The sequence below is a fragment of the Leptidea sinapis genome, chromosome Z (genome assembly GCF_905404315.1).
Source record: "Leptidea sinapis chromosome Z, ilLepSina1.1, whole genome shotgun sequence".
NCBI lineage: Eukaryota > Metazoa > Arthropoda > Insecta > Lepidoptera > Pieridae > Leptidea > Leptidea sinapis.
This window is the reverse complement of record NC_066312.1, coordinates 12,237,357-12,265,166: the sequence shown is the minus strand read 5'-3', so window position 1 is coordinate 12,265,166 and position 27,810 is coordinate 12,237,357. Positions and strand designations below refer to the sequence as shown.

The 27,810-nt window shown below is 36.7% G+C and overlaps 2 protein-coding genes across 4 annotated transcripts in view; one reads left to right on the top strand and one right to left on the bottom strand.

The window, feature by feature from the left end:
• The window catches only part of LOC126979067 (uncharacterized), a 377,271-nt gene that overhangs the window by 21,770 nt on the left and 327,691 nt on the right, over nt 1-27,810 (top strand). The gene's annotated exons all lie outside the window — the stretch shown is intronic.
• LOC126979033 (V-type proton ATPase 116 kDa subunit a 1-like) overlaps nt 1-27,810 on the bottom strand; it is a 46,831-nt gene that overhangs the window by 4,905 nt on the left and 14,116 nt on the right. For 2 of the 3 annotated variants that reach the window (XM_050828200.1, XM_050828199.1), the window contains exons 3-13: nt 26,820-26,996; nt 26,182-26,342; nt 24,969-25,134; nt 24,074-24,250; nt 22,497-22,709; nt 19,863-20,013; nt 18,348-18,509; nt 16,806-17,014; nt 15,788-15,897; nt 14,982-15,106; nt 1,642-1,886 (exon numbers count right to left, since the gene is read on the bottom strand). In XM_050828200.1, coding sequence (XP_050684157.1) covers nt 1,642-1,886; nt 14,982-15,106; nt 15,788-15,897; nt 16,806-17,014; nt 18,348-18,509; nt 19,863-20,013; nt 22,497-22,709; nt 24,074-24,250; nt 24,969-25,134; nt 26,182-26,342; nt 26,820-26,996 — 1,896 coding nt within the window. The remainder of the gene's footprint in view (nt 1-1,641; nt 1,887-14,981; nt 15,107-15,787; nt 15,898-16,805; nt 17,015-18,347; nt 18,510-19,862; nt 20,014-22,496; nt 22,710-24,073; nt 24,251-24,968; nt 25,135-26,181; nt 26,343-26,819; nt 26,997-27,810) is intronic. The other variant, XM_050828201.1, reaches the window with a different exon arrangement.

Here is a 27,810-nt window from a genome sequence, read left to right as displayed (position 1 = left end):
GTTAGTAATAGATTGGTGTAATTGGTGACTTTATGGTGTACGGAACCGCAGTTCTCTCAGATCTAATCAAGCAATAACAGCAAACTATTAAACTTTGAAACTCGCAGTGAGACTGCCCCGACTTATTAACCGATTCTCACTGCTCTGAGAAACTGTTGGAACTCTATAGGACCTACATTTAGGAACCTTCTAACATACTCTGTACTTACTAGATCTGGCCCCAACTACACTGTTTTCCACAATTTGGACTATTTTTAAACGCTAGAAGATTTTCTCAGAGCTCTACCGCAAATCTATTTAAGACCTTCCCGTGAAATGGAAGAAATGAATAAATACCGAGGTGAACTTCTTTGATTAAATAATTAATATATTGCACCCAATAACGTTCTCTACATATACACAAATCACGTCGGAAAAAAGCTCCTTGAAAACCGCTCTGTGGAGGACCGCTACACATCCAGATGGTGGGGATGCGTATCGTGCGAAGGTGGAATTCGGCGGCAGGAATTAGGTTAAACAGCTCTTCGGAACACTCCCCGTGATAAATGCGGTAGAAGACACACAATGAAGCGACGTCTCTACGCAACGCCAAGTGATCCAGCCGTATATTATATTTTTGTAATTTGAAAACATTACATAAAACTTGTATCTGAACATTGCATGAAACTTGTAAACTTGGTGTAAACGAGGGGTTAGAGTGAATTAGTATTGATCGGAACGGCGGACGTGATAGTACGCGTAAATACGTAATGCAACAAACTTTTTCGCAACGAGCAACTAATAGTATCGGAAGTCTTTCTTTAACTAAACTGCATACAGTTTAATGCGATGTTCTATGTATACTTAATTAAGATACTCTGAATTTATCAAAACAAGCTGCACAACGCCCTCAATATTCGTAGCTATATTATCAGTTTGGGTTTTGAAAACAACCTTGTTAGAAATACAAATATGTAGCAACTACAAGACATTTATATTTGTTCGTCGTAATCAAGAACGTCGAGCCGAGAAGCGAGAACGAATATAATTCGGTATTTGTCTTAGCTCGGAAATAATCGGCGTGCGGCCAGTCAGGGAAGAGCTATCGAGCGAGTCGGTTTTGTCGCACGAGCCTGCCAGAAACACTCGTTCTTACTATGTATTCTAAAATAGCGGTGAAGTAAAGTGAAACTTTCGTGTTAAATGCCCACACCAATGAACAACCACAAATATCCTTACCATTTGACTGGCCCTATTCTGTCATAATATTGTGTAATTGGTTATCCAGTGTGATACGTGGAGGTAACCGTGAATAATAAAGACTTTTACAAATAAAATGAAACAAACACACACATGAAAATGCTCTTCAAAACTGCACTCCTCGTGATAAATGTGGTAAAAGAGCCATAACGAGACGATTCTCTAAAGCCATGGATGAAGTGCCATGGAACTGCTGTGTGCTTGCACGTAGTCAAATTAACATTTCCTTCTTCAAATTGGTTATTAGAATACCACTTACATAATTATTAATAGTATTGGTAGTTTTTGACGTTCAATAAGAGATTTGAGATCCTATTTTGAATAAAAATATTTGAATTTGAATTTGAATTATTTACAGTAGTAAGTCACAATAAAAATATAAAATGAATAAATAATACGTACCTTCGTCCCACTTCTTTCTCTTTCTATCCTTTTATTCATCATATTCTTATATATCGGACTTCCAAAGAGCATGACTGGCACACAACTTAGCGATATAATTACTAGACATGTTTGAAGTGTTTTTTGTCCTTCAAACATGTAAGCGTCACATTCATCTTCTACTGGCTTCGTGGTAGACATTAATACCATATCGATAAAATAGATTAAAATCAACGGAGCACAACCAGCCCCATTCTTGATATTAGCTAAAAAGTGAGAAATATTAAGAGTCAAAAAACAATTTGGTGTATTATTTGATTTATCAACTGATTTAAAAAAATGTGGAGTTTATCAATTATAAGTTTGCACACTAATATGTCTAGTTAATATATTTTATTCGCTGCTTAAAGTGACGAATCAATACGCCTCATTTATAGGTCTTTATATAAAATGTCCAGAGGGTAGTGATGCGACTTTTTTATGACAATAAAGGACGAGATAAGCAGGACGTTCAGCCTATGGATTACCATATATTTGATACTTGATACGTCCTGTACAATACAATGCAGTGCTGCTCAGGATTCTTGGGAAACCCAAAATTTCTCACCGGCACTACAATTGCCATCGTCAACTTGAGACATAAGATCGCATTTGCCCAGTAATTTCACTAGCTACGGCGCCCTTCTGACTGAAACACAAGAATGCTTAAAAATTACTGCTTCACCGCAGAAAAAGGCGCCGTTGCGGTGCCAATAATCTTGCTGGTAACCTGTGCAACGAAGTCGCCCACTAGTAAATGCTATTGGCCTCTTACGACACTCTTGAGCCGTTAACTTCCTTATTATTTTTATTCCCCGAAGAAGCACAGGAAAAAAAAAGACCTTAAACAACTGAATAAAGGTTATAACAAAAATTGGATGTGGTGATGAGGCCTGAAGGTAGGAATGGAAACACCCAAAATTATCAAAAGAATACTTGTACTTGTGTACAAAGTACGTGTATGCTATGTCACGTTGTCATGTATATTAAATCAAATTAATTAAGAATACGAAAATAAATATTGTCAACAATATTTTGTGTTTAATAACTCAGCTTTTTGAATTCATGCTGTTTGAATCTTGAAACAATGTTCAAATAGAATGAAAAAAGTTAATAAGGCTTTAATATTTAGCGATGATCCTCGATCCTAAATCATTTTCGTTTGTGATTCTCTTGGAAATATTTACCCTCTGCTATTTAATGAGTAAATTTTATTGTAATGCATAAAAAAAGCGCACTGAAGTTACTTAAACCCGTTCTTATCTGTCTGTGGCATATCTATTCGAATTGATTTTACAATTAAAATAAGTGATTCTAAAATCCAAATTTTTAATTAAATTTAATTAAATTTGTCAACCGAGGCGACCTACAACTATCGGTAGATAAGATAGTTTTATGAAAAAACATTGCATTTCTATAACATTTCTTAATATGAGTAAACTGTCAAAAATACAAGTTGCATCCATCCGAGAAGCACCAGCATTTGCTACGATCGCCAACCCACCTGCCAAGCGTGGCGATTATGTCAAAAAAAACCCCTGAAGATACATGACAGACACTGTAAGGCCCCGGTCCCCAGTAACCGGCGGCCGCGCTCGTGGTGACCACGGTAGCAGGTTATCTGAGGTCAGAAGAGGACTCGATAATCCTAGAGTCCGGATACCTGCTCTACTTCCGGGAGGGCAATTAACTATCCCAAGGTGGTGTCAGGTTCCTCGTGCACAAGACTCTCGTCAGCAACGTAACTGAGGTGGAGAGCGTGTCGAATAGGGTAGCGTACCTAATACTCAGAATTACTGAACGGTATTCGCTGAAGGTCTTTCTGGTTTACGCTCCGACTTTGACACACTCAAACGAGGAAGTGGAGGCCATGTCTGGACATTTCAACAGCCATTTACACTCCTAAGACTCACTTCAACGATGTTCTGGGAGACTTCATAGCAAAACTGGGCAAACGTAGCGGTGAACTCGGAACAACCGAGGACCCCGACTTCATGGAGAAGGAGGATCCCTATATGACGAACTCCTTCCTCATGAAGCCAGAACAACGCAAATGGACTTGGATCAGCCCCGATGGTGCCACCAAAAATGAGATTGAGTTCATTAGGTCGACCAAAAGACAATATGCTCAATGATGTCTCTGTGATCAACTCAGTGAAAACTGGGAGTGATCACCGCATTGTAAGAGGCATATTGAATATCAATCCAAAATTAGAGTGATCTCGACTGGTGAAGTCTACGCAACGACCTGCACCCATCCAAATCCAAAACCCGGAAATCTTTCAACTCGAATTGCAAAACCTGCGTTGACGTGGATGAGTAAAAAAAAAGGTTCAAACGGCGGGTCTAAATTCTTTAAGACCAGCTTTTAAAAAGGACCGGAACAATCTCAGACTGTATTGCAGGCTTGCAGATTATTTTATTTATGAAAATTTTTATATTATTTTGAAAAAAGGTTAAACTCCTGAAAACTCAATAATGGTTCACTTTTGCAAATATATTATCGCAAAGAGTCACCTCTATCACCTCCTAAAACAGGAATACGTCGAATTACTAATAACCCTGTACTTTTCTATTGACTCTCACAAAATTTCATTGGATTATTCGAATAAAAACTTAAATTATAGTTGTTATATTTACAACAAGATATATATTATTACAGTTTTGTATGCAGTTATATACTTATACCAAACAGTGTGATAAATAATAGTTGAATCACTAACAAAATTATTTAAGGTAAGCGTGATTAAACCTCTCGCCTAATAGGACTTAAATAACAAAAATACAACATCGAAGTTCGATTTCGCTCAAGAATAGATTACAATCGAAAGTAGTTAACAATGACAGATGGTGCCTTAAACTTGTTGAGACAAGTTAGTTCACTGCCCCTGCCATGGCACCCACCAGGGCAGTACCCTGTTCAAAATGTTCACAATCCCAATGAAACCTTATATATTGTAGATGTAACATTTTACTGAAAGAAGACCTTATTTAAAATTAAAAAACAATTTAAACTGCGATTATAGATTTTTAAATGATTGCCTGATTGAACTGGGAATCGAACCCTCTACACGAAAAAAAACCCTGTAGCTTTATCATACCGTTCGAAAGGCATTATAGAGCTTATTTTTTGCTACATAGTATAGCATCAGAAATAAAAGAAAGACCATGAATTTTAACATTTCATGTAAAATTTTGTTTAGAAAAACGAAAAGCTGACATTGCCATAAAGACATACAAACAGCTGACATTATCATATTCGATTCGCGGTTTCTATAAGGAAATTATTAAAAAATCTATCAATACAATTAAAATTGTTTGTTGAAGTGAAACTTCTTTAGAATCGTTGCGATTTCAAACCGGATGCAACGAAATAAACGACGGGTAAGAGACACAAATACAAAAATGTGTAGGATGAAGCCGGCAAAGAATGAGACAGAAATATGCATACTTTTGAAGTGAAAACTTATTTATCATTGTTGTGATTTGAAAGTCGATGAAACGAAAAAGTGACAGTAAAAAGAGCAGTCACATCAATTTATAATATAACAATAATATGGGAGATAATGAGATACGAAGCATAATACAATGTTTTGGTACTAGGCGAGTTAGTTAAAGAAGAGATTTTCTTAAGTATGGCGCGAGAATTCTTTAATATATTGTGACTCCAAGCGCACGACGTATTACTACATAGACAGCAGGAGAACATATTATTATATATATTAGTGGTGGTAGGAATGTCTTTCATAGCGGTTGAAATCATGTGTCGTCCTAGCAACACGTACCAGGAGTTTATATGCAGTTTAGAGGTTCATGCACCATGCAGGTTTCACTTCTGACATGTGTACTTTGTACGCCCGCAATGTTTTTTTTAAATTCAATCCAATGTTAGAGCTACAATATTTAAGGTTCTTCCCCTCCATTTGACTTAGCCGTGGGATGCCCTCTATGTAAATCCGAGAAGTCTAGCTTACAACTAGATGTGAATTGGCAAACATCTAGAATCGAGTGTAGTTCCGATAGTTTTCTCGCTGGGATATATTATATACCGAGCGAACGAGCGTGAATAGTTAGTTAGTTTGATCGGGCTTTCTACGCACTTAGCTTCTTGATTGGGCTATCGTCCCAGAAGTAAAGCAGCCTTTTCATATTGCTACCAGGAAGTGACGCTGGTGCTTAGAGTATGGTTATACTTTTGTATAAGCACGTTTACTGGCGTTTCTTTTGTATCCATGCATCTTCTCTTATTAGGGCCTATCTGTCACACCTATGGTGAATACATGCTTGTTTAAGGGTGAACACAACTATAATTTTTCGTATATTTTCCTATGCAGACAAGACCAGTTTGCGGGTAGATCTGATTGATGACGCTGGCACTGCATTCTTCACTGTTTATTAATTCTGTTAGATGGGCTTCTCTCAATCTTTTTGTGTAGCCACTTTTTGCCTTGGGCTTGAAGTATGGGTAGCAGTGGCACGAGTCCATATACACCAATAATCACATTTTGGCTAGTTCATGACAGATAACATGTACACCCAAAGTACTATTTTTCGGACTAAAACTCCGTCTTTTACCAACTAGTCTTTTACTCTGGTACAAGCAATACAAGCTTTCTTTATTAGCGCAATATTATTACCCTCACTGTAGTTGAAAATGTCCGCTGGGAGTCGCTCGGCGTGCGTTACTGACCGCCAACTTTAATAGCTCTTGTCACTGAGATAAACTAGTGCAGAAAGTTCTCACTGGGCAGTGTAAGCAGTCAACCAACTATTAATATGTGTATCTCTTTTATTCACATGGGATCTATATCTGTTGTATGTTTCTTGAGCGAGAAAAGATTTCATAGTGAGTCGTATGTTTACCGACCTTGAAAATTTTTCTTATTTATCCTGCATACATGTTTACACCGATAAGCTTATGCGCCTAATTTGACTGGATTCCTTATTACCACAGAACAGAAAAAACTAGTAGACGTGACATCATGTCATTTTACTATGGAAACCGATGTCGCCAAACTTACACATTTATCTATTAAAATATATGTAATACACACACTTAATTCCGGCTTTATGATAGGCCTAAATTTACAATCACGAAAAGACATAACATATAAAAACTTGAAGTAATAGGAACTCTGTAACCATAGATTAGACTTCTGTCATAATACCTAGTGTTGTACGAAAGTGAATAAACATATCGATAAGTTAGTGAAATAGAGTCAGACCACCGGCCCGTCGTCCTAAATCTAGGCCCACCGGTCAACTTTCAACCACCGACGAAAACAGTGATCGACTGGCAACGGCTGGAAAAGGATCTCGAGTCTATCAAGTCCGACGACCTTGACCTTATACCGGACGTCATCGACTCGGTCGACACGGCTCACAGTGCTATCTCTCATGTGACGTCACACATACAGAATAGGATCAAGGCCTGCTCCAGGCAGGTTCCGACGATGCAACCGCATCGCCTAAACCTGCCTCCAGAGGTCAGGAACTTACTCACACAGAAGCACAGAGCCACTAGACTTTACGACAGGTATCCGTCGGTCGAGAATAGGCGCCACCTCCGCTACCTACAGCGGGTGGTACGGGAACGTATCGCGGAACTCCGCGGCGAACGTTGGGACCGCTTGCTCGGCAACCTTAAGCCATCACATGTGGCTTTCTGGAAGCTGCCTCGCGCGTTCAAACAGGAGGCGCCCACTGTCATACCTCCTTTGGACAGACCGGGACTGCAGCCGGCGCTCGATGACGATGAGAAGGCTGAATGCCTCGCCGATAGTCTCGAGAGTCAGTGCTCTCCAAATGCAGCAGTCGAACCGACACACGTTGACGAGGTTGATCGTGAAGTTGAACGTCGCTCCGCACTGAGCCCTTCAGGCGATGTAATAAAACCCACCTCTTACGAAGAGGTGAAGCTAATCATTAAGGAGCTTCACTCCAAGAAGGCCCCGGGGCCCGACACTATAAACAATAGGGTTCTTAAAATCCTACCCTCGACTCTTATTACTTTATTGGTTACCATTTTTAATATTCTATTGTCTAATAGCGCGTTCCCCGAACAATGGAAAGATTCCATTGTTATCGGTATCCCAAAACCCAATAAACCTAAAGCTAATCCGAGTAGCTATAGGCCTATTAGCTTAATTAACTCGATCGGGAAACTTTACGAAAGATTAATTCTCGCGCGTCTAAATCATTACATCGCGGAGCTCAACCTGATACCTGACATACAGTTCGGATTCAGAACCGCTCACTCGTGTCCCCAGCAGGCTCACCGACTCACCGAGTACATTCTCGTACGGCGTCAACTTCACGCTACCACGGCAGCCGTGTTTTTCGATGTCGCGAAGGCATTCGACAAGGTATGGCACAACGGCTTAGTATTCAAGCTGTATCAACTGGGAGTGCCAGACAGGCTCGTGCGCATCATACGAGCCTACCTTACTGATCGCTCCTTCCGATATCGAGTAGAGGGCACCCTATCCTCACCCAGACCCATCAGGTCTGGCGTGCCACAGGGTTCAGTCCTCTCTCCCACTCTTTTCTCGCTCTTCACGAGCGACATTCCCAAGTTTCCGAATGTCCAGCTCGCTCAGTACGCTGATGATACGGCACTCTACTTTGGCTCCGCTCTATTGAACCGCTCAACCTTGAGCAGGAACATTAAAGTGCTTCAAGCCGCCGTCGATGAACTAGGCAACTGGTTCAGAAAATGGCGGATTGAAGTGAACCCCACCAAGAGTGCAGCGGTACTCTTCGGTAACGCGAATAGCATCCGCGCTAAAAAACGACCGACCGACGTCATTAAATTGTATGAAACACCCATACCGTGGGTGAAGGATTACAAATACTTAGGAGTCACGTTCAATAGCAATATGAACTTCAAGAAACATATTGATACGGTATGCAATAGAGCCCGATTTGTCCTCAGTCGCCTTTATCCACTTGTGTGTGGGCGAAGCAAACTTCCGCTCAAACACAAAGTGACGCTGTACAAAACCATCGTACGGCCCATACTGTCATACGCAAGCGTCGTTTTCGCGCACACCCGACCGAGCTACTTACGTCGTTTGCAAGTAGTTCAAAATAAATTCACGCGCATGGCAACCGGAGCCCCGTGGTTCATCCGAAACGTTGACCTTCACCGCGACCTAGAGCTTCCAACGATAGCTCAACACTTTAAAGAGATCTCGCGACGCTTCTTTGACAAGGCGCCTAACCATCCCAACATCTTGATTAGGAAGGCATGCGGGTACACCCCCCTTCACCATAGTCTCAACCCAATAAGACGTCCCAGACACGTAACGGTAGACCCGGATGACGACATCACCATCGCGAACGCGACACCCACACAAACACCGACACAGACACGCACACACCGCCTTCGCAAGCGTAGGCGCGGTCAACCACCGCAAACCACTGGCACTCGTCACTCTGACGATGGCCAGCGGCCCGCACCCTAGATACACCACACATTGTATTGATACCCGACGAGACGTTAGTCCTCGTCCTGTAATAGTTTCACTACACTCACTAACACACGGACTGACTGACGCACTGACATACACCACTTACACAACCACAAACACACTCCACAAACAGACACAAACACAAACATACATGCACACTAACATTTACACTACTTACACACATACAAACATACATACATACAATCATAAACACATACACACACACTTACATACATTACACTAAACATCACCACACTCGCCGGCGAATGTGTTCTTCTCATCTTTTCATCTTCATTTCATCTTCATTTTCATTTTCATTCTCTCTCCTTCCCACAAGCACACAGCCGGTCTGAGCTTCGAGTCTCCTTAGGAGACGCCCCGCGACTGTTGTTGCGTAGTCTTTGCGGCCTCCACGGCCCACGTCCTACTTCGCTGTGAAAGCCAGGGCTGCTAACAGCACAGAGGAGGTTTTAGTCGGTATGGGGCGTCCGCTTACGCGGACACTCGAGTCCGACATATTACGCCCCGTTCCGGGGCGTAAATACGTAACAGTATTTCCTCCTCTCAAAAAAAAAAAAAAAAGTTAGTGAAATCTAACCCTAGCCTAACGAAGTCTGCGTATATCACCTACGTAATAAAGACGCAAACAGGGAACTTAACATCACATGGCAAAACATAAAATTATCCCATAATAGATTCCCCAAATACTTGGGCGTAACCCTTGACTGAAGCCTGAAGATGAAACAGTACTGCATGAACACTCAGCAGAAGGTCTGCACACGCAACAACTTACTGGGAAAGCTGACTGCGACTTCTTGGGGAGCTAAACCAACCGTCTTGCGTCAACTCCAGCCATTGCACTCTGCTACTCCGCGGCTGAATATGCTTCCCCTGCATGGGAACGGTCGGCACATACAAAGCTGATCAACGTAGCTCTAAATGAGTCTTGTCGTTTAATAACCGGTTGTCTGAAGCCAACACCTACCGAAAAACTGTACCAGCTGGCAGGAATAGCCCCCCCTCCCTGAGGTGCGAAGAGCGTTCTCTAGCTCGGTAGAAAGAACAATACAGACACAGGACAGACGGCACCCACTATTTAATCATAAACCGGCCCACCCTAGGCTACACTCCAGGAATAGCTTCTTACACTCAGTGCAGCCTCTCAAACAGTCCGCTGAAACTACACGTCTTGCTATGTGGACATGATACGGAGTGCATCTGCGGTCGAGACAGACCGTCGCGCACATGACTGGATGCCCTGCGTGCCCGACAACATGCACGAACGAGGAGCTACACGAGGCTACCGACCGAGCTATCACGGTTGCGGCTTTTTGGGATGCCCGTATTTGAGTGACCGTCGACTCGATAAGAAGAAGAAGTGAAAACTAGAAATGAGGGTTGATAAAATATATTACCAAAATAAATAAAGTACATCGTAAGCTAAACTAATAATAGGCCAATATTTTTTCTTAGGTCTAGTTTTATTTTAAAGGATATTTAGCTCAATTCAAATAAATTCAAGACAGCTTACACGAATTGTGTTGGAAAATTACAATATCAATATTATATTTACCTGGGAAGCAATATAAGCAAAAAAATACACTTCAAAGTTTTTTTTTATAAATCTATTTTATCGTTAGTCTGGACTGGAACGGACTGGGCATCAACATCACTCACCTTCGATTCGCAGACGATATCGTAATCATGGCAGAGACCATGGAAGACTTAAGCCATATGCTCGATGGCCTCAATACAGCTTCCGAAGGAGTAGGTCTCAAAATGAACATGGACAAGACGAAGATTATGTCAAATGTCCATGTCGCACCTGCTCCCATAACAATTGGGAACTATACTCTCGAAATTGTCGACGAGTACGTCTACCTCAGACAAACAATCCAGTTGGACAGGTTCAATTTAGGTAAATGCACCATACGTGGTAAATTTATGGTTCATTTTTAATTGTATATTTTGCACAACACTCAAAAAATATTAATTGCATTTAAATCGGAAAATTATAATTACCGATGATAGGAAATCATTTCGTTGCACATATTTTTATTGCGGCTATGATTTCTACAGTCAAAAATGGCACAATAAGGCATATTTGTAGTTTTTTAAAAGATAATTATGCTTCACTTGACATCAAATGACAGTCTCACGTGAGCCTCGAGTAGGTACATCTGTACACAATAGTGTCGACAGGGTAACGCCCACATGCCACTTCCACTAGTATTTTCTGTTCCGTGTCTATTACCGTCATTTTTTGAAACAAAGCTAGTCTGTTTCACATTGAGTATTGACGGATTATCAAATAATTTGTTATTTTTAGCGTCTAAAACATCGACACCTCTCATACGAGCATCGTTGTGTGAAATTGACTTGATGTCGGCGGGCCAATATTATATTATAACACTACTACCTGACCCGGTAAACTTTGTATTGCCAAATAATTTAATAAATAATATACAAAAATGATTTTTTTGGGGATTAAAAATAGATTGCCCTACCAAATACACATAACATTTCATAAAAATCGATTAAAGCTTTTCGGAGGAGCAGGGGAACTAATATTATGACACGAGAATTATATATAGATAACATCATATTATAAAAAAAATCAATATAATTCACAGATAAACCATAAAAATCATCTTTAGTCTAGCTCTTTGTATTTTTTAAATAAGGGTACGAGCAGGACATTCAGCTGATGGTAATTGATACGCCTGCCCCATTACAATACAGTGCCGCTTAGGATTCTTGAAAAACCCAAAATTCTGTGCGGCACTACAATTGCGCTCGTCACCTTGAGACGAAAGATGTAAAGTCTCATTTGCCCAGAAATCTCAATAGCTACGGCGCCCTTCAGACCGAAACACAGTAATGTTTATACATCTTTACGGCAGAGATAGGCGCTGTTGTGGTACCCATAATCTAGCCGGTATCATGTGCACTCCTCGTAAATGTAATAATCCTTGGTCCAAAATGACAACACAATGAGAACTTTGAATGTAAGCAGAATTATTATTACATTAATAACTGAGAGAATGAAGAGCATAAAAAGACCTCAACCTTCATACGTTATTAAGCTGCAATTATAAAGAATTTGATTCAACATCTTAAATTGAAAAGACTTCCATAGTAAAAATCCACGATGCAATCAGAAAATAAGGATTAATTTGCTATCTCTTCAATAGATATTATTATGACGTCATCGTTAGCATTGATTTTATTCGATGGAAGAGTAATACCTGTTAATACCATCTTTGTGCTGCAGAAGAGGGCTATTCGCGCTATTTAATCTAGGTCCTAAAGAATCATTAAGAGAAAAATTTAAAGAAATAAACATTTTGACTGTTGCTTCTCAATATATTTTTGATAATGTTCTATATGTTCATAAGCACATTGAGGAATTTGCTAGAAACTGTGACATTCATAATGTTAACACGAGGAACAAACATAAACTTGTTATGCCTACTACTCTGTTAAGTCGAGTTAGTAAGTCTTTTATATGCGATGTATAGGCTTCTACAAGATGATCCCAGAAAATGTACAAAACAAATGTGTTACGAAATTTAAAATAATTGTTAAAGAACGTTTGTGTGGGTGTTTGGGTGTTTTCTGCGGGACAAGTTGGCATAATAGAGGTAGTTACGTTAGAGGTAGAAACGCAGGTAGTTACGATAAGCTGCGAATTGCTCAGATAAAGGCATCCCAAGTTTCTTCACTCGTTCTACAAGAACGCAGCATTTTATAACTAAAAATCAAATGTTTTGTATTATCGCTTGCCGAAACCGTCCCTTTTTGCCCTAAATAGTGATTTTCATTAGTATAACCTAAGAAATAAGGTATTGCTTGGAACTTATTCTAGTAGGCTTCATAACATACATAATAGCCTTAAGGGTAAATGTATACACTTTTTAACCGACTTCTAAAAAGGAAGAGGTTCTCAATTTGTCGGTATTTCTTTTTTTGTTTGTTACCTCAAAAGTTTGGACTGGCTGAACCGATTTTGATAATTATTTTTTTATTTAAAAGCTTCCCATGTTGAAACTATAAGTCTTAAATTTGCTATACATACGTTTAGCGAAGTGGATGATAAATTAACGAATTACTCAATATCGCGCTATCCGATTTCGATGATTCTTTTTTTAATTGGATTGGATATTTCAAAGATAGTTTGGTTAGTTTCTTATTACGGAATCCATGACAAAGTAACGGAACGGAACTCTTCAATTCTTAGGAGCAAATTAAGGATACTCGGCCTAATTCTTTTATGCTATCCGGATATTTAAGTCTACCATAACACAGTTATGGTCAAGTAATTGTCGTAGTCGAATATGATGATTAATGGGACTCCTTAACGACTACTTACAATAAGGGTGCGATCTGTGGTAGAATTTCCAACTGTCTGTAATCAAATTGCAAAGCGCTTACGTTCATTGCTGCATTGAAAAATTTAGTATATCTATACATATTTAGACAAATTGTTAGTGTACTAAAAATCACTAAAAATAAAAAAAATATTACAAAAAACAACTGACTTCTAATTCTAGTTACGATTATTGTAATTTTTGGAGGATAACATGCCAGCGTTAAATTTTAAAGTTCATAATTATGGTAAGAATCTTCGAAAAGGTATTAGATAACATTAAGACAGCATAATGAAATCGGTAAAGCCTTTCTCAAGTTATAAGGTGACCAGGAGAAATAGGGGTTCATTTTTATATTTATAGATCAAATCAAATTTTTGATATTTTATTTCGTAGACAAATTACACTAGAAATATCTCACTTTTTCATACAGCTCAGATTTACTGAGACAAGAACGAGCAAGAAACTCTACGGTTCCTCATTTCAAAACAGAATGGTATTACAAGTTCTTTTTTTCATTTAAATTTACAAATGATTTCTATTAACAATATACGCAAGGTGATGCAAAAACAAAAAATAATCAAACGTCAAATACTAACTGCCTTACACGAGTAAGTAAAAAGGAAATAAAAATTAACATGTGAAAACATAAGAATATAATATGTACTCAATAAGTACATACATATAGTACAACTAGCTGACCCAGCAAACGTTGTATTGCCGATATTAAAATCGCTATACAAAAGTAACTGTTGATCGTAGATGGGTGAAAATTTGAAGTTTTATGTATTTTTAATGCTGACTCATAATCAAACAAATTTAAATAAAAATGTCAAAAAAATTAAAAAAAAAATCATGTGGACCACCCTTAACATTTAGGGGGATGAAAAATAGATGTTGTCCGATTCTCAGACCTACCCAATATGCACTCAAAATTTCATAAGAATCGGTCAAGCCGTTTCGGAGGAGTTCAATGTTTAACACCATGACACGAGAATTTTATATATTAGATATAGTAGAAGCATCAATTCACACATACCGTAAATAAAAGTAAAAGCGTCATGCGAGCATTTTATTAGCTGTCTTATAAAAATAAATAATAACTTTAATTAAAAAAAAAAAAGTGTATAATATACACTAAAAGAAAAAAAACACGAAGCAAACTTCCCGGCCATTGTTTTTTTAATATTTTAATGATCCCCCACTTCAAAATAGGTGCTATTTCTATTGTTGAGGTTATTTATTACAAACATGGGTATACCGACTATGACAAGGTATGAAACAGGAAAATATACAAAAATTTTAATGTAATGTGCTTCAATTATTATTTAAGAATAACAATAATTTTAGATATCGCTATTTTTTATACTACATACAAATAGGCACCGGTGGGGTAATACCCGTAATCTAGCCGGTATCCTGTGCAAAAGAGCCTCCCACTGATACAATATAATTACTTGTATATAATATATTTACTTACTTGATTTGCCACTGAACATAAACCACTTCATGAACATGAGTATGACTAACCACAAGAAAAGTCCACATAAAAATACCATTTGGGGTATAAATTCCAGAATGATGGCGTAGTTACGCCTGAAATATCTAAAATAAAAAGATTATTTTAATTATTAAAAAAAAGTATTATTTGCTGATTAAGTTCTCCCACGAAGTCTTTTACAAGAGCTGACACGACAAAAAACTTCGGTTCTCGAGCATAAATCTCAAAGACCGGAAACGCGCATTGACTTCGGGTTTACTCTTGTCAATCATTCATCATCATCATCTGACATCCACTACTGGATAAAGGCCTCCCCCAATGGGGGGTTTTTCCCATAATCGCCATGCTTGGCAGGCGGGTTGCCGATCGAAGTAGATGGCGTGTATCCTCCATCGTATGTATCCCTTAGTCGCCTCTTACGAATACGACACCCACGGGAGGAGATGGGGTGGTGCTTTTCTGGTGCGACACCACATACACTCGTGTTCATATGCTGTTTTTTGTACATTACACCAAGTGAGACACTTATGCACCACCATACAACCATTGAATACAGTGAGACATTTGCTAGTAAGAAAATACCTTTAGTCTATATTTATCTTACTGAATTTCGCGAAAATATTTATTATTCCTCAATATTTTTATTGAACGTCCCACGTAAAGAAGTCTGCCAATTATTCTAAGATCAAAGAACTGATATTCCAATAGAAAATCATAATAACATTGAGAGTAAAGAGGAGTGGGTGGTTACAATTCTTTTGTAAATAATAAAATGAGTTACTTACATATGGTTGAAGAGACTTAAAGTTAATCCAAATATCATGTGTATTATTCCAATTATTATTGAAAGTTTCATTTTCAATGAATTTAAGTACATAATTTTATTCTTTGCTAACTGTAATTAACAAGATTTTTAATATTAATTATGAGCGCAAATACTTGAATTCTCAACATTAATCTTGTTTAAGTTATTTAATATTTTCTTTATTTATCAGTGGGAGGCACTGTGCACAGGATGCCAGCTAGATTATAGGTACCAAAACATCGACTATTTCTGGCGTGAAGCAGTAATGAGTACATATTATTGTGTTTCGGTCTGGGTATGTTTGCCAGATTTATGATTTAAGGTCACCGGGAAGATTTGTGGCTTAACCCGCATAGTGTTTCCGTTCAATGGAAGCCTGATTGTTTATTCAAGTTTAATGAGTCATTAATTTATTTAATAACAGTTGCATTGTGCATTGTCTGTAGGTTCTGATACTCTCTTGATACTGTGATGTTAACTATTTGCAACAGAGCTTAAATGAAACATGGATGTTTCATTTAAGCTCTTTGATATGGAATCAACCGTTAGAGTTTTTTTTATGACCTTAAATCTTAAAATGAGGGAAACATACCCCGCCTACTGAGCTAAAGGTCCCGGGTTCGAATCCTGATAGATGGAAACATTTATATGATGAATATAGAAGTTTCTATCCGAGTCATGGATATACGTATTTACGTATGTTTAAGTTGTTTTGTATAAGGACTACGCCAAATTTGGGGCGAGATAATTTATGTAAAAGTGTGTCACTATTATAAATTATGCAAAGTTTTTGGATTGTATACTGTAAAGACTCGCTCGGTCAGTGTTGATCATGTGAATTTTATGTTTCACCAGCAACCATATTTGTGAATATTTGTAAATATGCGCTAGTTTGCAAGATAGGTACTTACAAAAACTTGGCTTAGAGTAACATTTAATAGGGTCTCACTTAAGATTCCTTTTTGTTTTAAGCTAATTAAAATTCTCATAAATATTACCGCCCACAAAGGATCCACGCCAAACAAATATGGATCATTAGTTTCAAACACGGGATTCAGAGTCAAATACTGGTTGTTTTCAATTTCTTCACGTGTATAAGTATTAATCCAATAAGGACTCATTAATGAAATAGATTTTGAGAAGTATACATTATACATAAATCCAGTAAACAATGTAAAAACTCCCATTAGCAATATTACGTAGCGTCCTGAAATTGAAAATTTTTAGTGATAGTTAAAAATATGTATTTACTAGTTGTCCCGACAGACGTTGTTCTGTAGATACTAAAAAAATACTGTTTTATAGGAATTTGTCAATAATATTTGAAAACATCAAGAATTATTTCGTAAAAAATTCTCCCTGTTGGTATAATGAAATTGTTTGACAGCGGAACTGTCAAACCGTGCGTCAATAAATTCTCTCATAGAAAATATGTCCATACAAAAAAAAATATTGGAATTAAAAATAATTACGGGTCTCAAATCGAAATAAAAACTATCCTATCGCTCAAGTTGGACTAAACTGCACTCGATGGAGTAATCCCCATTAAAATCCGTTAATTAGTTTAAGAGTCCATCGCGGAAAAACAACGTGTCACGTAATTTATGTATATTAAGATTTATTTAAGACTAGCTGACCCGAAAGACGCTGTTCTGTCAATAGAAAAAATATGATGAAAGTATTCAGGAACAATGCAGTCTAAAGCCATCGGAAATGTGTAATCAAAGTTAATGAATTAAAAATGAAACAAAAACGTACCTATTTCTGGATGATTTTATAATATGTAGTAATAAATTGATAAGGATGAATAATGTATTTGCAAAAGCGGCTAATACATTACCGCTTTGTAATTGTCAATATTTTAAAGTATTTAGAGTAAGGGATACGACTTTTCTGTAGACCTATATAAGATACACTATTCCACCATAAATTATTTGGTATATCTCAAAGGGTTCTACAGCGTTTTCGTTGAAAGCTCCCAGACGGCTTATTATTTTCCAACATCTCCACCTTTAATGTTTACAGATATGTTTAGAAAAACTTAACAGATTATGTAATTAAACCTTCCTCGAGAACCAATTATTCCGTTGTTGAAACAAAATGAACATCATTGCAGTAGTTTTTGAGTTTATCGCGAACAGGTAGACAGACAGACGCAGAGGAGGAATTTGTTTTATAATATGTAGTGATTGCGCACAGAAACTACAACATACATACCACTATGACTACAAAATACTTAAAAAAAATGATAATTGTGTTTTTACTTACCAATGAGATATCATCTGCAATGATTTATTATTCGCATGAGATCTATGTATGTACTACAGAAGCTAAGCAGAGTAGAGGGTGAGGCAAATAACTCTTAAAACTGCCCATTTCGCAGTACTTAGGCTTGCAGGATAATAATCGCGATTCGATAAATTTTTAGTGTCCCCATATTTTATGCACGCAGTAGCCAGCAACATCGCTCTGTTATCATGACACGGCTATGAAAAGTAACTATATAAGCTTGTAGTTGGTAAAAAAATATATAAACTTACCACCAAAAAAGATATTCCAAATTTCGTTATTACTTGGTCTGCTCATGTACTGTTTTTCAATGCTTATCATCCACCCAGCAAATGATAATAAAATAATACCATGACAGACATCCCCAAACATCACAGCGAATAAGAATGGAAACGTTATGATAGTGTATAGACCTAAGAATTATTCATGAGTATATTATTATTAATACTAAAATTATAATGATAACAATCATGAAACAAATACGAGGAGAGACAGATTTTCATCAAATTCTTAATCGACACCCGGGCCATATTTTCCTGTAATATGCAAGTATTATTATTGCTTGGGTTTGAAGGGCGTCGTAGCATGAAAATATTAGTATGCCGCATAATTTAGTTTAAATAATATTACATTATTAAAGAGGAATGAGATTTTTGCAGTCCGCAGTACAGTATATTGTATTTTAATACCTTGAATTTATCTAATTCCTGATAATATTATAAATAAACTTGGTATAAAAACAGACATTTTGCTTTTGATTGGTTTATTCGGACTATCAGGTTTCCTGTGTTTTATTTTCAAGGCTGCTTGACTTCAGAATTTAACATTATATTGACGTGATATTAGCAGTGCTGTCAGCGATACAGTTAATATTTTTCATATGCTTAGCTTTCTCTCAGGTATAATTTTACAACAATTTTATTTGTAAGGCCGTTACAGTTTTAGTGAGTTTATTTTATGCCATAAAAAGCACAAGATCAAACAACGTTTTTCTATTGCAGGTTTGAGTGTGACTTGCTTTTCATGCACATTTAAGTGTGCAGATTTAACTGCGCTCATTACATTGCGCAAATAAATTGTTTGCGCACATTTCTTAAAATTCGATCCGATTCAATTCTAAATTAAAACACATAAAAGTGTTGATGGAGATTATAGATGTAAACTGCTATTGATTTCGGGTTCATTCACGAGGTCGTTATCGAATTCAAACTAAAACGTGCCAATTAGCATACACCAAAACAATGGTGTAAATTGCTATACTAACGGACAAAGAAATATATGTTGCGTTTTATCTTCAGAGATAGATTTGTAATTATAAATTTTTAATTCTTTCTTCGTTGGTTACTAAAATTTTAAGTTTTCATCATGCCATTATAATATGTTTTGATTATGGAAAAATATCATCATCAGCCGGAAGATGTCCACTGCTGGACAAAGACCTCTACCAAAGATTTCCACAACGATCAGTCCTGCGCTGCCCTCCTTTGGGACGAGAAGATTTTAAGGAGCTTCCTGAACGCTGCCCATCCGAGTTGGATTCGACGAGTGACATTATTCATTTAACATTATACAAATTTATTTTAGAATAGAAGCATACAGAGTGACGGTTTTCCTAAAATTGCCTAAAATTATAGATACAGACAAAACCTACTGATTAATAGTATGTATTAATGTGGGAAAAATAATGCAAATAAATTTATATCGGCATAATGAAAATTATTTCCTATAAAACCGAATACAAATAGTAGTAACAAATAAAATTATACCTGGATTCAGCTCTCGGTATTCAGAGTCGCCATAAGCATTAATAAGTGCTTGGAATCCATTCGTAAACTTGTTAGTACGGTGATATGTAGGTGGCACAGAACTGGTTTCTATTTTTGACATAAACGAGGGTACATTGCTTTCCGTTTTCTCCTGAAAATATAAAAAAAGCCGATTTTATGAATGTGAACAAATTTACGTATATTTCTAATTTGTATAAATTATGGATCAAAAAACCAAATTTGTTTAAGCAGGCAACGATAAACTAACATACATAAGATAACATACCAAATAAAATATTACAAAAACCGTGTGGTTGGTTATCTGAAGTCCGTAGACAGGGTGAAGACTCGATAATCTTAAATTACGGACACCTGCTATATTTCTGGGACATTTCTGACAGGATGGTGTTGGGTTCTTCGCCCACAAGTCTTTCTTCAGCAACATTACTGAGGTGCTGTAACCCTCCCCGCTGACTACCTATTACGCAGAATTACTGAGCAGTAATTGTTGAGAGCCATTCATGTTTACACTGCGACTTTAACACACTCCAATGAGAACGGCCATGTATAAGGACATCTCAACAGTCCACCACACTCTTAAGTCCCACTTTAGCGTTGTCATAGAAGACTTCAATACAACTCTGGACAAAAGTAGCGGCTATGGGTTGAGAAAGAAAAGAAAATTTGCTTATGGAAATCTAATTTATCAAAGCCTGCACTTGTGAGGGAAATCAAGGAGTTCTACGAACAGCTATACACGACCGCACGGGCAACTGTCATCAACAACACTGCAGACCCATGAGTAAATTTAACCCGAAACTATACCAACGATATCCCAGATTTCATTCTGTACGAGACTAGTATTGCTCTGAAACAGCTTAAAAACAGCAAGGCACCGGGTGATGATGCAATTACAACAGAGCTTCTGAGAAATTGTGGTACTCCAGTATGATCCAGTGATTCTCCAGAAGCTTTTGTTACGTTATCCTCGAGAGCAAACGCAGCAAGCATGACACACACAGAAGTAAAGTGGTGCTGTTCTTCAAGAGTGATAAAACCCATTTGAAGAAATTTAGACTGATATCGCTTCTGAACCATGTATATAAGCTGTTTTCTGGGGTAATTAGGAATCTTATCGTGCGCAGCTTTGACGACGTCCAGTCTGATGTTGAGTGATCATCACCGCTCACATTCTCTTGTAACACCAAAGGAATCATAGGAGTGTTGCCGGCTTTTTGTTTAGGTGCTTATGAACATATAGAACCTTATCAAAAATATATTGAGAAGCAACAGTCAAAATGTTTATTTCTTTAAAGTATTCGCTTAAGGACCTCTTTAGGACCCAGATTATAGCGCGAATAGCTCTCTTCTGCAGCACAAAGATGGTATTAATATCGGCCGCACTGCTCCATTACATAATACTCCATGAAACATAATACTATGAAAATAACTAAAGTAAACTAGTCGCGCCGTATCTATTTCAGATTCCTGTCTTACTCTCTTAACCACATATTTTGCAGAACTAAGATTATTCGCCAATCCAATTCAATAGGGGGGAGGGGGGGGCATTGTAAATTGAAATCAAGAGTAATGCCAAGAAATATAGCAGATTCCACCGGTTTTACCACCTCTCCGTTGAATAAAATATTCTAATACTTGGTTTTATGACTATTTAACAATATGTTATTCGCGCTAAACCAGTACATGAAGTCAGATAGAGCATTTTTCTTCGTCATAATATAAAACTAAGCTTCTTTTCATATAAGTGAAGTGTCATCCGCAAACAATACCGCCTTGGGTTTTTTTTCTACACGGTTAGGTAGATCATTTATATATATTAGAAAGAGGAAGGGTACAAGAATAGACCCTTGTGGTACCCCTATACCGTGAGGAGTCCAAGGAGATCTCCTGCCATTCACATCGACCCTCTGAATCCTATTATTTAAATATGAGATCAGAAGATCGAGTGCAGATCCTCTTATACCATAGTGGCATAGCTTCCTGACCAGCGTTGAGCGCAGATCAGATCAAACAATTTGAACTGCGTTGTGTTGCAAAAGACTCACCTAACAAATTGTAACGAAGTATTATTATTATTTATTTATAAGACTTTACTCACGTTTTTGTCTGTGTCGGTACTGACTAGTTTCGGACCATTTGGAAGTCCTTTATCAGGGTTCACGATAACGTCCCACCTCTTACGACACCGACAAAAACGTGAATAAAGCCGTATTAATAAAACATTTAATAGTGACTCACTAAAGTTTTATTAATTATATTTTATTTATGTTCAATATCCATGTCGAATATTCGATAATTACAACAAGATAGAACCAAACGAACAAGTAAAATATCATCCCACAATAATTTTATGAGATACAAGGACTTTAGATTTTTCAATTAATTATTCTCAAAATAGATGCCGGATACCACCTGAGCCGCAAACACGTCACACAACGTGAACGCCTGGCAGCTATTGTAAGCATGACGTCACTGTAACACACGTGACCGCTGCAGACCCTACGCAGAAGTAGCCAGTACAATGTGATCAAGTATTTAGAAGAAATATTGTAGTATTACATGATAAATATGATATTATTATTGTTATGACAAATAAAAGTAATATATATTTACTGAGCTCTGTTCCAGCATATCGTGAGCCGCAGGCACGTCTAGATCAGGTACCCAGATTCGCCCAATGAGGCATTTTTTAGTAATATCCAAAGAAAACATATTCATTATGTTGTAAACTGCCTTTGACTTCCTTACTTGGAAGCTCCACATTCTTAACTGTCGTGCTACAGTGCAAAGAGCTTTACAACGGTGAAATTTTGTCTTTTTAATAACCTGAAATAACAAATAAAATGAAAAACAATAAAAACTTGATTTATTAATTTCCTCATATTCTACATATTATTATCCACTTATAATTAGTTTTCGCAAAAAAAGAAAACAGAAACACCAACGCATTTAACAAGCTTTCGCAAATTACAAGTGAGTAAAAACTTATGCCAAAGTCAAACATTGACAGTTGACAAATTATATCGATTTGAGATTTTACTATCAGCCACATAGAATCGATACTAATATACTAACAAAAAATAAATACTTTTATAAATACATTACCTGATACTTTAGGTAACTTAATATTAAAAAAACTACTAAAATATCGTGTGGTGTATGTGGATAAATTATACAGGGTGTCCCAAAGTTATGGGACATGAAGGGAAAGTACCTTAAATATTGAAGATAGGCTATTTTACTGAAAGAAGACTATGTTATTTTTAAAAGTTAGTAATTCTGCATTCAAAGATTTTCTAAAAATTACTTGCCTCGTCTGGGAATCGAACCGACTTAAATGTAAAAAACAAACACCCCTACTTTTATGATGCCAATCGAAAGATTGGCCAAAAACAGTACCAGTTTGGTTGTTCGCTTTTATTTTTGTATGTAGAGACTTGATAAGAAATAAATGAATATGACGTCTAGCATTTTTAAGAGTATGACCTGTGAAGGAATCAAAATTCGTGTCTAAACAATGTGACGTTGTCACTGTCACCCACCCCTAACTCCGAATTCGATTTTGATTATATTTGGTACAAAAAAAGGCTAGACATTCGGAAAGGACATAAGCAACCATTTTTTTAAAAAAGGGCATAAATGCGTTGGAATAAGGGATGAAAGTTTTCTTGGGAACTCATCATTTACGGAGATATAACCATGAAACTTTGTATTAATGCACATGATCAGAAGTAATTCATTAAAAATTTGTTCGAGCATTTTTGAAACATTGATCTACATGGGGATGAAATAGGAGATAGAAGTTCGCAGGTACTAAGAAACTGTCCACAGTATCCGCTGTATTGTAGAAGAGCGCCGCCATCACTGGATAGAGCAGCGCCTAAAAAATAAATAATTCTGCCCAAAGTAATTGTACCACGCGGATGAAGTCACGGGTAAAAGCTAGTATTATAAATAAATTAGCGCGTCGACGTCACATAGTACGTTATCTGCGTGAAAAAATAGTGAACACCTTTCCCCTAATAATGAGAAGACTAGTTAAGTAACTTGTAATTTATTTATGGAAGAGGGTACATACGGTACACCTGAAGGTGTGTGATTACCGCAGCCCGTTATTGATTTTTTTTATTACTACTCGTATAGATTTTACATACACCGTATTTATAACTGACGTCGTCATATCAACTCACTTTTTCCAAATCAGTTATTCTAGTGTCAAGTTTATAAAGCATATCCATTCTTTCTTCCACGGTTTCTGGACTAGAAAATATATTAGTTCGGAATCCACTGCAAACTTTTTCGAGTCTTCCACTTAACGTTTCACCCTGGCATACCGCTACAAAGGCTATCTTGCGAATTCCTTGACCCTAATTTATTGTAAATTATCAATCCATTAATTACTTTGATTTCTCTCTATCTATATAAAAAAAATTGGAAAAATATAATTCAATTATATTTCTATCTGCAAAGACAGAACTTAAACGATTTTCTTTGGCTGAATTTTACATTAATGCCTACGGTCTGTCTTACTTTAGACACAGTATTTCAAGCTGGCTTAAAAGGCGCATTGTGGAAATCAAGAACAGACGTCACCCAAGTGAACAGTATTTGAAAACATATCAGACCGTCTAAATGACTACATCCGCTTCGACTAACCAAACATTTTGGCAATAGGTTTCTCGTACGTACGAGAAGCCATTGGAATTTAAAACTATTCGTATTTTACGTAGAAAGAATGATCTAAATATATACAACACCTGATCCTATTATTTCCAAATAAAATACCAAGTCTGGTCAAAACCCATCAATCTATAACAAACACAACCTCCGAGGCAACAAATAGTGCAAAAAGCTATACAATAACAACAATGCTAATTAATTTTTGACCTCCTGGGTACTGCAACTGACGTTCAACGTTGACCATCAAAAGCTTTGAAACAAAAAAAATTAAATCATAAATGAACAATAAAAATGTAAGTTTTAAATGACCTTCATTTAATTACACATAGTGTAATCCTTTAAAAAGTGTATTATTTAAATGATTTTACAAAGTAAGGTAATGTATCATACGACGAAAATGCTTACAGTTTGTGGATCAGTGAATACAGCGTCCTCAGACGCTTGTCTATAGAAAATATTTCCACGAGAGACCCTCCAAAGCATCATTTCAAATGGAAGACATCGGTTTCTACGAACAACACCACATATAACGATCAAGCGGCCAGAAATGATTGCATCTCCTGTTGCGCCCCTGGTGGTTAAATAAATCATAGTTAAAATCACGGACTAGTAAAAACTAAGGACTCCGTGTCACCTTACATAACAGTGCAGCAAAACAAGCCGATTAACGTGTAAATACATAGCCCCACGCACACACTTACACTACTTCAGACCGATAGGCGGCCATTATGAGAATTGTCATCGTCTGTAACAGATCAGTTTGCGACTCTATAAAATATTTTAAAAATGCCGTCGTGAGTTGTGAAAAAGTGTTAAAACGATACTATACGAGTATAAGTATTTGTGGCCATATATGATTATTTAAGGGAAAAAATTGTTAAACTAGTATCCTCCGTAACCGCACACACACTAGCATAACGGTGCTTCACTTGCTAATATCACGGCGCCGAGTCCTTTTTTTACTCGTCCGTGAGTTAAAATACTTCAATTTTAAATGTAGTATTTTCGTTTCAAATAATTAGCGTAGCGTAGCGCTATAATGGTGACATTTAATGAACACACGGGTAGATCTACTATACCGTAATGTAAATAATTGAAATATTTATATTTTCAAACAAATTATACATTTAGAAAACAAAATTTTAATCACCCTTACGTGGGCTCATTTCGCCTACGAGGTCTGACGGCTACGGCGCGGCGTGGAAGAAGTAGGTGTCATTGCCTACGCTAGCTCGTAGCCACTAGATTACTTACAGGGTGTTCCGAAATGATGTTGTGGATAATTTATTTACTATATGGTTAATTATTTATTTTTAATTTTGAATTTAGTTTTTTATATTTACGCTTAAAGAGCTCTATCCATGTATTTATCACCATGGTAGCTCGACACTGTATGGTTAGTATATACGATCAAATAATGTGTCGTTTTTTGCATTAATTAAAATGTGTTTCATACACTTTGTTTATGATTCGTGGTGAAAATTTCAGTAGTTTTATTTGTATTTATTGATGTACAGGTATTTGGTACAACATTTCAAGACCATACATTGAGTTTAACTATACGGAATCTCTATATTACACGAAAATAACATAAGACAGCATAAAAAATAAGACGCACTTTCCAAAAAATGATTCCTTATTTATCTCAGCATCACCTAAAATATCACCTAGGCTACTGATTGCATAATACATTTCCTTTAAGTGCATCAGATTTGCCAATAAGATTGTCTGGTTTTCTGACATATCGTACACGTCACCTTCCCATTTTTCCACGACGTTCTGGAACATAATAATACTATTTTCAATTTGATAAGGTAAGATTTCAAATCTTAACCTTCATCTTTTAAATCAAATGGGAATTTTAGTACGGCCACAAACTAGGCGATGTAAATAAAGGCTAAAGTAAGAGAGTTGAAAAAAAAATCTTAACAAATCAGTAATAACTACTTTTGTGTTTCATATATTGTAAGAACTAATTTTAAGTAGAAATTATTTTCTTAACGTGTGAATAAAGTATTGCCCTGTTTTCCATGAAAAACAAGGATTATTTTCTATATAATACATACAAAGAAACTAATTTATGAATTAAATTTTTTTTAATTTATATCCATAATTATTGAAACAAAATCTCACATTATCACTTGCCTGAAAACGGGCAGATGGCTAAATGTGTCAGTCTAAATTGCTCCAACTTAAAGTATAAAAGAAAAACATTAAATCCAATAAAACTAAATAAAAGTAATAATTTTTATTTACCTCCAATGAAGTCATCTCATAAAGAGGCAGAGCCTTTGGTATAACCTCGACATCTGGAATATTTATATCATCTTTCACAATTTCACCTTCCATATAAATAAGTTTACGTTCTATTTCAACGCAACGACAGAACTCCATTATGTAGTTCCTTGCAAATGGCTTTACGTCGGGTGTCATCTAAAAAAACAATATTTCCAATTGTTAAAGAAAAGAAGTATGTGTGTACTTTTAACACACACTACCACACACCACAGGATTCACAAGACCTTGTAAAGCGTCAAATAATTGTACAAATGAATTCTAAAAACACGTTGGTACGTGGCGGGCGTGGATCGAACCAGGGGCTCCGTGGTGTAAGTATTAACGGTTTATTCTGCATTGTGATAAGGATGAACTCTTATTACATATGTCCAATCTTTGCAATTGTGTTTTACATGCATCAACAGCTGAAACTAACTTTAAAGCTTTTTTTTTCATCACCTTTTAACATCAGGTCAAAATGTATAAGCAAAAGTCAGTTAGTTATCCAGCTATTAATGCTAATTGGACAATAAAATAATTGAAAAAGGTACTTTGAACCCAGTGCACTTTAATAATTAGTAATTCCTTGTATAATACAACAACTTGTATTATATCTTATATTTAAAATTCTCGTGTCACAATGTTAGTTACCTTACTGCTCCGAAACGGCTTTACTGATATTTACCAAATATTATATGCATATTCAGTAGGTCTGAGAATCGGCTACTATCTATTTTTCATCCCCCTAAATGTTAAGGGTCCACCCCAAAAAATTTTTTTTGGCCTTATTATTTTGTTTCTATTTTATAATGATACAGCATTTAAAATACATACAACCTTAATTTTTATATCTCGGTTTTTATATTATTCTATTCCACCCACAATTCCGCAACAGGGTTGCAAGATGGCAATGGATCAATACTTACAATAATTGTGGTAGGTACGATAAATTTGGCAGGTCTGAGAATCG